General features: G+C 35.2%; 1 protein-coding gene across 1 annotated transcript; it reads right to left on the reverse strand.

Annotated features, from left to right (window-relative positions):
- Positions 1-4,862: 4,862 nt before the first annotated feature.
- LOC140452703 (uncharacterized) lies at positions 4,863-5,546 on the reverse strand. Its single transcript, XM_072547024.1, has one exon. It carries the CDS (start codon positions 5,544-5,546, stop codon positions 4,863-4,865), a length of 684 nt encoding a protein of 227 aa, XP_072403125.1.
- Positions 5,547-11,981: the final 6,435 nt, after the last annotated feature.

Genomic DNA, 11,981 nt, shown 5'->3' on the forward strand with positions numbered 1-11,981 from the left:
ATTAGCGTCATTGGTACCATTCCTGGATAGACAAGGAATTCTAAGAGTCACCGGAAGACTGAGACACACGAATCTAAAGTACGGAGAAAAACATCCGATAATTTTGCCAAAGGATAGTGCATTAACAAAGTTACTTATAACAGATAGTCACGCAAGAAATCTACATAGCGGATTACAACAAACACTACAGTACATAAAAAGGAAATACTGGATAATCAACGGCAGAAGAACCGTGAAAGATCATCTAGCAAAATGTTTAAGGTGCAGGAGGTATAAAAGCCAAGCAGCACAACAATTAATGGGAGATCTACCGAAAGACAGAGTGAACCCTAGTCATCCCTTTACTAACACAGGGATAGATTATGCCGGGCCAATAAAAATAAGTACCACGAGAGGCAGAGGACAGAGGAGCTATAAGGGCTACATCTCAGTATTTGTGTGTCTGTCAACGAAGGCAGTACACCTTGAGGTAGTAAGCGATATGTCTACGGATGCATTCATCGCAGCGTTCAAGAGATTTACGGCACGCAGAGGACAGTGCAACAACGTATACAGCGATAACGGAACCACATTCGTAGGAACAGCAAATTTGTTGAAAAAAGACAATCAAAAAATAGATGACGAGATAAAACAAGGATTACTGGCACTAGGTACCCAGTGGAATGTCATATCTGCATATGCACCACATTTCGGAGGATTATGGGAGAGCGCAGTGTGAATAATGAAATATCACTTGAAAAGAATCATCGGGGAAACAGTTCTAACATATGAAGAATTGAGTACGGTGCTGGCACAAATAGAAGCATGTATGAACTCGAGACCATTATGTGGGTCATCAGAAGACCCTGAAGGGAAAATAGCCCTGACACCAGCTCACTTCCTTATAGGGAGAGAAATTATATCACCAAATCGGGAAGAAGAGCTTACGACTTATTTGAAGATGCCGACGAGGTGGAGATTATTGGAGAAAATAAAAAGAGACTTCTGGAAAATTTGGAAACAGGAATACCTGCACCAACTACAACAGAGAAATAGATGGCATAAGGCGCACGCTAACATAAAAGAAGAAGAAATAGTTATAATTAAAGAAGAGGATACACCTCCAGGCAGATGGCCATTAGCGAGGGTAACAGAAACACACCCTGGAGCGGAGGGATTAACCAGAGTAGTAACAGTGAGAAAGGTAAACCGGAAACTGACTAAAAGACCCATACATAAACTAATACGACTGGAAGAAGAGAAACAGGAAAAGCCGAAGAAGGCAGCAGCACTAAGATGGAAGAAAATACCAGTAGCTATAATGTTTTTAACGATGTTAAAACCCATAAAGGCAGAACCGTATAAAATATATAATCCGGTACCAGGATTTTTCACAGAAGACCTTGGAGAGGTCGTCATAGACCGGGGAACATTTCGAATAAAGGTGTTACTCGAAAAAGGAAGAATTCGAACAGAGCACCAACTAATAGGAAATATGATACAAGGCGTACGAGAACTGTGTCATGAGATAAAAATCGTGAATTGTAAGGATATAATAGAGAAGTTAGAGGAAGGACAAAGAAAGGCGGAGTCAGTAAGCGAGGGGTTGACAGTAGAAATAAAAGGAAGGGAAAGAAGAGGAATATTAGGAACAATATTAACCTCAGTATTTGGAGTCAATGACGAAGCCTACAGTAACATTGAAGCATTAGATAATAACCAAAAGGAGCTAATAAAGGGATCACAGCACCAGGCGAAGATAATGTTAGAAACAATAACATCAATCAATCACACAGAGAACAGGATAAACGAGCAAATGAACAAGTTTAACAAAGCACTAATCACAGGTCTACAAGAAATATCTAAAGGACTTAACGAAGTAGAAGACAAAGCATAAAAACTAGAAACCGAATATAGCACGTTACGAATACAAACGATAGCATTACAAGTTATGGACTTCATAAACGAATATACTCAATTTTACGAGGGAATATTAAACCTTCACTATAACCACGGACACTTCATTGATATAGTGAAACCGGGTGAAATAACCAAATTAATAGGGAAAGCAGGGCAGATACTGCCTCAAGGGGTCGAAATACGACGACAACCCATTATAGAAACAGAAGTCAGTCATGACGACAGATATATAACAGTCATCGGCTACTTCATAGTGACAGGGAAAAATAAGTACAGCATGCTCAAAGTCACGGCCATACCACTTAACGTTGAGGGGTCGGTGTTGCGCACATTTGTCGCCCCAAGGAATCTACTGGTCGTAGATTATAACACACTGCACTACTTCGAATTGACCGCGGAAGATAGAGAAAGGTGCTTACTGTTGACAAAGGCGCAGATAGCGTGCTCACCAACGGCTATAAGAAACATGGATACCCAACCAAACTGCATACTTAAAGAAATTTATGAGCGATCTAAGAATAGCACATGTCCAGTGGTAGCCAGGACAACACAGACAGCTCAATGGAGTAAGATGGGTACTCCCAACCTCTGGCTAGTTATCACGCCAGTCACGATACACATATCCATTATTTGCGATGGAAATCGGAGCGAAAGAGTACTGGAACGAGTCACATTTCTGAAGCTTTCACCCAAATGTATCGCCCAAACGAAAAATATTACATTACTCCCCACTAGCAGTGGGGTGGACAGAGCAGTGACGAGTTACCTGAAGTCGCCAATCACTCCCGTGGCCCAACTGGTGGCGAGGACACCCCGCAAGTTTAACACGCCTCTAAACACCTACCTTGACATACCAGGAGGAGAGCTACGTTATGTGTTACTTGAGGAGGAGAGTCTGGAACAAGAAATGACGCATACGCAGTGGCGATCGATTCACGAATCTAATTGGCATTATTTTGTGGCCACCGGGATCATTACTATAATGGTAATAATTGGGATACTCACGTTATGGAAGTACCGTCCTGTTGCACCACTATGTCGTTCAGGGAATCCACAAACTCAGACTAACGAACAGGAAGTGCCTGTATTAGTTAGTAATCGGCACAACAATGTACCGTCGACTTCCCAAGTTGACATCCCACTTTCCACATTTTCATCCAATTGCCCTAATTTTAATCTAGAGATAGAGTCGGACATTGATAGCTAGGGTACGGTTGGAAGATTATTGATTATTCTTAAACTATTTATAATTTATCATGTTTGAATTTTACTATGTTATGTAATACTTATATGTAAACTTTGAGTATTGACACTTGGGCCAGATTTCCCGATTCCGCAGTATGTCCAATATCAAATCTCTGCCAAAATATTGACCCAATTAAAGTTTATATAAAACTAATATCTCTTGCCTAGAAAAGCATTCAATCAATATTCACTCAACGAACTTGATAGTCTTCAACGATCAACTTCATCTGTCTCTACTCAAAGTAATCCCGGGTCAACACCCATAGTGTACGTCTCAACAATAAACTCTGCTACTATTATTTGGTGTTTCCATTACAACTGAACGAACATCTTCACTGAGCCAACGAAGGGGATTTGTTCAGGATTCAATTGAATGGCTCAAATATAGTCCTATAATAAAACAGTTTTTAATTGAAGGCGATTTTTTAGCAACATCGCATTTAAAGCGACGAAAGGATATTTCCCTTATCAACTTTGCAGGGGCATACCAAAGTAAAATTTTAATTATTTATTTAAATACATAAGTAATTACCTAAAAATTGAATCTAAGACCGATATAATTATTAAATTATTATGTGTGTCTTGACGGATAAAGTAAAAGCCATATAAGAAGAAAGGTTAGTAATTAAGCAATGATCAATGGGCATCAAACAATTTTTAAAATTTAATTTCAATCACTTAAAAAGTAAATTATGCAATTTCATATATTTTATTATTGTTCTGAAGCTATTTTCTTGTGATATTTTTAAGTAATTACTATTTAAATGGTAATAAGCCATAATTAAAGGTTGAAGTAAGTTTATTGACGTCTCAATTTCCACTCCGGGAATCGTTCTCAAAATACAAACAGTAGTAAATTAAACACATTTTGTTTCTTTTTTAATTTCTTTCTTAATAAAGAAACAAAATTGGTTTAAACAAAAAGAGAAATCAAACGATTTCTACAGAGCAGTGGCTATACCGTTCTGAAGAGACTTAAGGAGGTCGAAATACGTATACCGTCATTCTGCAAAATTGGTTTAATTTACCAATGTTTGTATTTTGAGAACGATTTCCGAAGTGGAAATTAAAACGTCAATAAACGTACTTTAACCTTTAATTGTGGCTTATTCCCATTTAAATAGTAATTACATATATTTTATGTTCCGTAAGAAAATTTGCTTTTGTTCCGTTAAAAGCAAATAAAATGAATATAATATTTATATATAATTTATTACACACAATAAAATTTATTTTATTAATGACGGTTTTAATATAGAAATCATTCAGTTTACTGTGCCATACTATAACTCTCCATATAATATAATCTCTCTCCTATGGCGCTACAGCCCACGTCAGGCCCTGTTCTCTCCCAGCATCCTCCTTTAAGCACCCCTTTCCTTGGCTACTCTCTTTCAGTTATCCACCCTCAGTATCTCTTTAGCATCGGTTCTTACTTCGTGTATCCACTGCTTCCTTGGATTTTATACTGGCCGACGTCCCATCATAGTTTCACTAAGCGTTCTAAGATCCTACTAGGTGATCTATTATTATCTAAAAGCCCAAAATAAGATGGAAAGAGTAACTACTAGGGAATATATCAAAGATACTTGATGTTTATGAAACTATGTTTTCATCAACATAGACACTTCCTCTGTCAAATTAACCTAAAATAAATATAAAAAATAGAAGAGACATGGAAACCGTAGTAATAAGTTTTGACAGAAAGAAAAAGAAAATCAAATTAATAATGTCAATATGTTAAGTAATTTTGATAATTTTACAATACAATCCTCACAAGGATTGTGTCTAATTACATTTATAAGCTCAGCCTTAACCATGTCCTCGGAAAATGGAATTCCTTTTTGTCTTAACCAACTCTGCATATTTGCTTTTCTGGTGGCCATAGTTGGCAGATGTTCTACTAATCGGCTATGATAAGAAGCGTTATCCATCACTATTATCGAATTAGGCTCGACTCGTGAAAGAAGGGATTGAAACCATTTTTCAAAACGTTGGGCTTCCATGTCTTCATGGTAATCCCCCGTTTTCTTAGATAAAAAAATTAGTGCACTATCTTCTAAAAATTCACTCTCACTACCTATATGAGCGACAGTCAGTCGTTGCCCTTTACCCGTTGGTCCTCGTAACCCTCTTGATAAACCATCCACAAATGCTTGACGATAACTCGTTATAGTAGTATCTTGCCAGATCTTAGATACTGTGTGACCAGTATTTACCCACGTTTCGTCCAGATAGTAATTCTTTTTGTGGGCAGAACGAACCTCTCTAATAGAGCGAAGATCTCTTCGTCGCCATGAGACTATATCTTCTCTTTCTATTAAGACAGATTTACGGGATCTTTTGGCATATACAAATTTTAAATCTTCTTTTATTATTATCCTTAACGTCTGTTTGCTCATTTTTGGAATCAGACCATTTTCTATTACCTTTGTCCTAATGTATTCGAGGGTTGGCGCTTTATTCTCAAAAAATAAACAATGAATAGTAGAGCGTACAAAATTTTTCTAATACTCGTCCAAATTAATTGTTTTTCTACCACGACAATGTACTTTTGGAGCTTGCACAATCCCAGTCACCTTTTTTTCACTACAATGCGTTCTATTGTCGATACGGATACTCCCGTTAAAAATGAACACTGAGCTACAGCTTCTACTGTATGAAGTGTGCTTTTTCAATTTTCATACACTCTACAGACAATCTGCTTTTTTTCTACCGACATAAACTTCCGTTTTCTTTGTACATTACTTGGACCCGCTACGTCATCCATCTTAATGCTCTAAAAAGAATAAACATCAATCATAATAATCTGCTATGTATTTGTTGTTTACTTATCACAAAAACTATTTTAAAATTAATAAATAGTAAATAAATAATAATAAAGTTTATTTAAAAAATACAGGGATGAGTGCCTTAAGAACCGGCAAAATAACGCAAAAGATAGAAAACATAATACGTTGTGAAATAAAAAGAAATGAAAGTAGTAGAGGTGAGAAATTATCGATATAAACCTATAATTTACTTTACATTACATTAGATCTATCGAAAGTTTCCCACCTTTAGACGTTAGCTTATGAGCTGGTTGACTTCAGTCATAGTAATACGTATCACGTAATGTAAGTAAAAACAGTTTAAGTCTGAGTATGTTTTTATCCAAAATTAAAGTAATGATCAATAATAAACTGTGATTTGAGACGTCGAATACACTCTTCTCAATACAGAATTATCATAGCTTGTTATTCTGTATTCGTCAACACAGAACTAATTATCAAATTACTACTAATTAAACTGTTTACTTACATTTGCTTTATTGCCTTCAATTAGTTTTTACTTTATGCGAAATTTAAAAAATGTTAATGTTCGACGTCATACTTGTAATATTATGACTGAAGTCAACTAGCTCATAAGCTAGTTTTGCGTTATTTTGCCGGTTCTTAAGGCACTCATCACTGTATATAAAAGAAAGTCACATGCACAAGAAACAGAACACACCCCACCTATGGACATATAAGAATGTGAAACGAATCAAATATGTCATCTCATTACTATTTTTTCCAAGGACGTAAATATATAGCCAAGCGAAATGTTGATAAGTTTACCGATGTTTTAAAATATTTAACTAAACTGGTCCAACTATACGTTCGAAAAACGAACTGGTATGCACAATTTATATTGTTACGTGGGCAAATGTTATGAAATTATTTTGTATATTTTAGTTAGGTATTTACATTGTCGAAGCATACACAATAAAAACGACCACGGTAAGATTTTTCTCCTGATATTTAGAATTTTTGCTGTTAGCTCTCAGTTAAATTTGTAAATGAGTCACCTTTAATTGAAATCTGTCCGACTATAAAAGAAACGGATGGTAAAAAGAGAAAAATCAAAGAAGCGGCTCTAATTATGCTAAATGAGACCAATTGTGTCGCAAATTCCTCGGCAGAATGTAGTAGGATCTGGTTACACATATTAAAAGAGGAAGTTATTAAAAGGAAAATACCAGTATTAGTAAGTCGGTAAAATATAGAGGATACATCATTTATGTTTTTTAAATAACATTTATGTTCAAACACATAAAATCAGAATTTGGTGTTTATTGAAAGTAAACTAAATGCACGACCAAATACTTACCATGTCGGGATTGTATTATGAGGTTTTTTTCCTGGTTTTTCCCTCATAATTTACTATGGAATCACAAACAGGAGATTTTCACTGTCATCACGGCATGTGTTTGTCTTTTTAAAGACGAATTATATGCTATGATTTTTTCTGACGGATATTCTCAAGTTAAAGTTGATTTCATGTAATCGAATGAACTATCTTACAAGTAAAGTCGTCCCAGGAACGCAACTCAACAATATTGGCAATATCATTTTAAAGTCGTCTACTTTAAAATGTATAATGTATGTCTGAATTGTCAATATAAATGAGTCAGATAAAATTAAATTATTAGAAGAATTTTTCACCAAGTAACAAAAAAACAAAATTTGTTTAATTAACTAATGTTTGTATTTTGAGAACGATTTCCGAAGTGGAAATTGAAACGTCAATAAACGTACTTTAACCTTTAATTGTAACTTATTCCCATTTAAATAGTAATTAGCTGTAAATAGGTAAAAAATCTGTTATTTGTTTTTTGATTGTTACAAGAAAACCATACCTGATAGAAAAAAAACAACAATAAAACAACTTTTGTTGAAGTATATTACTGAGAAATCACTAGTATAACAGACCAGCATATCTGTGTATGATTGACTTAAAGAAAGCATTTGAAAGATACAGGGAAAAACGAGGTATGTCAAATGACGGGGGAAATGAGATAATTAGACCATATAGTGGCACAACCTGGATACTATTTTATGTAAAAAATTCACATTGATGAAAGAAGTTAGTCAGGATGTAACACATATTTTTATATTTGTTATACAGAGTAAAAAAGGAGGCATGTCCGAGCGCTACAGGGAAAAAAGGAAGGATGTCAATGTCAATGTGACCGACGCCGACGAAGCGGTTAATACATTTAGTTTGTACTTGGTTCAGAGGTGTTTAGAGGTTATGTATGTTTATGTACTGAACCTGAAAGGAGAGTTACCGAGTTGTAAATATGTCTAGTGATAGTGACGAATTTATGAAATGCGATGTTATGGACAAATGGGAAAATAATTGAAAGAAACGTAAAAAATAAGAACGAATTCATGAAGTAAATAAAAAATTAAATAGACAAAGCCATGTAATAGGACCGGATTGTAAGCACGTTAGGTTTAAGTGTTTTCTACAAATACTGGAACAAACAAGAATTCAAATTATTAGAAAGTTCCACCTCATGAAGTCGACAGATGCCCAAAATATATACTTATGCAGATTAATTACTGTACAAACTGTACAGCAAGGAATACCACGAGTATCAGAGGACTCTGATGATGGACGTCTTCATGATGCCGCCTTTAGTTATAGAATCCGTTATAATGTAAAGGACGATACACAAGAAGTCTAGTATGTCAGAAGGCCTTTTTGGCATTTCATGGAATTGGGAAAAAAAAGTTAGAAGTTCTACAAAACTCAATAAAATTGACAGGTCACGCTCTAAAAGATACTAGAGAAAGACATGAAAACCATCGTCATCAAGTTTCTATGGAAACAAAAAACTGTATAATGCAGCATATAGGGTCTTTCAGGGGCAGAAAAAGTCATTACAGTTTGAAAGACTCGTCGAAATTATACTTATCTGAGGATTTAAATATTAACAAAATGTACACAATGTATACGTAGAAAAATTTCCAGACATGCGTACTTCATACGAAATATATAGAAGTACTTTTTCAACTCAAATTTAATATTTTCTTTGGTTTTCCAAGGTCCGATACGTGTATGTTGCTATGATCCTCAGTAAAAAAGTAACGAGATCAGTAAGAGGCTTCGGAAAGAATTATAATGCTGCAGCTATTGACAACCCATGGAACAATGAACTTAATTCAGATTTATGAGCCAACTGCTGACAAAAATGATGAAGAAATAGAAAACTTTTATAGCGAACTTCAAAAAACATTACATCTCACAGCATCTAGAGATATAACAGTGATCATGGGTGATTTCAATGCAAAAATTTTCGAAGGAAAGTGCTAACCTAATGTAGGACCATATGGGCTTGGTAAACGAAACGACAGAGGAGATCGCTTAATAGAATTTTGCCAGGAGCATAATGTTATAGCCGCAAATACATTTTTTTAATTACCTAAGCGACGTCTTTATACATGGAAATCGCCAGCTGACAAAGACAACAAAATCGTCAGAAATCAAATTGACTACATCCTAATAAAACACAGATATCGAAACACAATTCAGGCAGTAAAGGCATATCTAGAAGCAGACGTATCCTCTGATCACAGTCTTCTTATTGCTAGGTTTCAACTTCAACTAAAAAAGATGCAAAAAAGCCGCAACAACAATAAACTTAACATACAGAAACTAAAGTCAGAAGAAACAAAAGAAAATCTGAAACACGAAATGAACACAAATCTAGATAGAAACCCAAGAAATAATTGCAACGTAGAGCAGCAGTGGCAATTCTTCACAACCTCTATATTGGAGCCAAGTAAGAAAGTACTTACAACAACCAAATGTAAGAAAAAAGAGTGGATGACCGAGGAAATTTTAGAGTTGATGAATAAAAGGAGAAAAAACAAAACTATCAATACGATCCACTATAAACATCTTTAAAATCAAATAAGAAGAAAAATTAGAGAGGCTAAAGAAACCTACTTCTCTGAAAAATGTAAAGAAATAGAAGAACTGCAAAACAGATATGACAACTTTAATCTACATAAAAAAGTCAAAGAACTAGCCGGAGTCGGAAGTAGAAGAACCTCGAATATATTGCTCGACAAAAATGGAAATATTATATTGGAGACAGAACAAAAACTATGACGATGGAAAGAGTACATCGAGGAATTATTTTATGACCAGACAGAAGCTAGTACATCTGTAGATAGCCAAACGGGAGATGTAGGCCCAGAGATAACCAAATCTGAGGATAGTCAGGCATTAAACTCAATGAAAACCAATAAATATGCTGGTCCAGATGAATTAGCAAGCTAGCTATTAAAGTTGGTCAACGAGAAAAACCTGGACATAATAGTAGAACTGTTCAACGCTATCTATACTACGGGAATCATCCCTAGAGAAATGTTGACATCAGCATTTGTGTGTTTGCCAAAGAAAGCGAATGCCAAAGAGTGCAGTGACTATCGAACCATAAGCTTAATGTCACTTACCTTGAAAACTCTGTTGAAAATTATCCACGCCAGAATTCACTCTAAACTGGAGCTGGATATTAGTGACACACAATATAAGTTCCGCAATGGTATGGATACCAGAGACGCACTATTCTCCTTCAACGTGCTAACGCAGAGATGTTTGGATGTTAACCGTCCTCTTTACGTATGTTTTATAGACTACAATAAAGCGTTTGATAAAGTAAAACATGACCGACTCATGGAAATTCTAAAAAATAAAAACCTAGATGAAAGAGATTTAAGGCTAATAACAAACCTTTATTACAATCAGCGAGCAATAGTACGAATTGAAAAAGAGACATCTGAAGAAATGGAAATAAAGAGAGGAGTTAGGCAAGGCTGCATACTATCACCTCTATTATTTAACGTTTATTCTGAAGAGGTAACTCGAGAAATTCTGGAAGATGAAACAGTTGGCATAAGAGTAAATGGAGTCTTAGTTAACAATATCAGATATGCAGATAATACAGTAATAATAGCCGATAATTTACAAGACCTAGAAAGACTTATAAGTAAAATAGTAATGTGTAGCAGGGAGTACGGACTCTCGTTCAATATCAAAAAGACGAAGTTTATGAAAATTTGTAAAAACAACCATAATACTAACGAAATCTTAATAGTAGAGGTCCAGCAGATTAAAAGAGTAAAAATGTACACTTTCCTAGGAACACTTATAATAGAAAATAATGACTACACTGCAGAAATAAAAGTCAGACTCGAAAAAGCACGTTGTAATTTTATGAAAATGAAAAAGGTCCTATGTGGCAAAGACTTAATATTAGCTCTTAAAGTACGCCTAACAAGATGTTACGTATACAGTGTACTATACTATGGAGTGAAATCATGGACGTTAAATCTAGACACAATGAGACGACTTAACGCCTTTGAAATGTGGACCTATAGAAGAATTTTGAGGGTTTCCTGGGTAGATAGATTTACGAACAATGAAGTACTGAGCAGAATAGGTAAAGAGAAGGAAGTTGAACTTACAATTAAAAAAAGAAAGCTACAGTATCTCGGACATGTGATGCGGGGCGAGAAGTATGGCATCCTGCGACTCCTGCAAGGAAAGATAGATGGCAGAAGAAGCATCGGAAGAAGACAAATTTCATGGCTTAAGAACCTGAGATAATCGTTTTGATGCAGCTCAAAACAACTATTTAGAGCTACTGCCTCAAAAATTAACTGCTACTGCCTCAAATTTCATGGCTTAAGAATCTGAGACAATGGTTTTGATGCAGCTCAAAACAACTATTTAGAGCTACTGCCTCAAAAATTAAAATAGCTATGATGATTACCAATCTCCGTAGCGGAGATGGCACCTGAAGGAGAAGAAGATTAGAAGGTAAAGTACTTACACTACCTGCCAAGTTTCACAAGGATATGTCAAAGAGTTTTAAAGTACTGAGTATAAATAGTCTTTAAATTTTTAAATAAAACACCCTGTAACTCAGTAAGGAGACACATTTTAATTAATTGGTTTGGGTTAAACCGTAGTATTTTGAGCCCAGGAATCTATATTAAAATTATTAATGAAATAGCCTA

The sequence above is a fragment of the Diabrotica undecimpunctata genome, chromosome 11, assembly GCF_040954645.1.
Source record: "Diabrotica undecimpunctata isolate CICGRU chromosome 11, icDiaUnde3, whole genome shotgun sequence".
Classification (NCBI taxonomy): domain Eukaryota; kingdom Metazoa; phylum Arthropoda; class Insecta; order Coleoptera; family Chrysomelidae; genus Diabrotica; species Diabrotica undecimpunctata.

What these genes read in the sequence shown, in the direction of transcription:
- LOC140452703 (XM_072547024.1), bottom strand. Translation starts at nt 5,546, where the DNA reads ATGAGCAAACAGACGTTAAGGATAATAATAAAAGAAGATTTAAAATTT.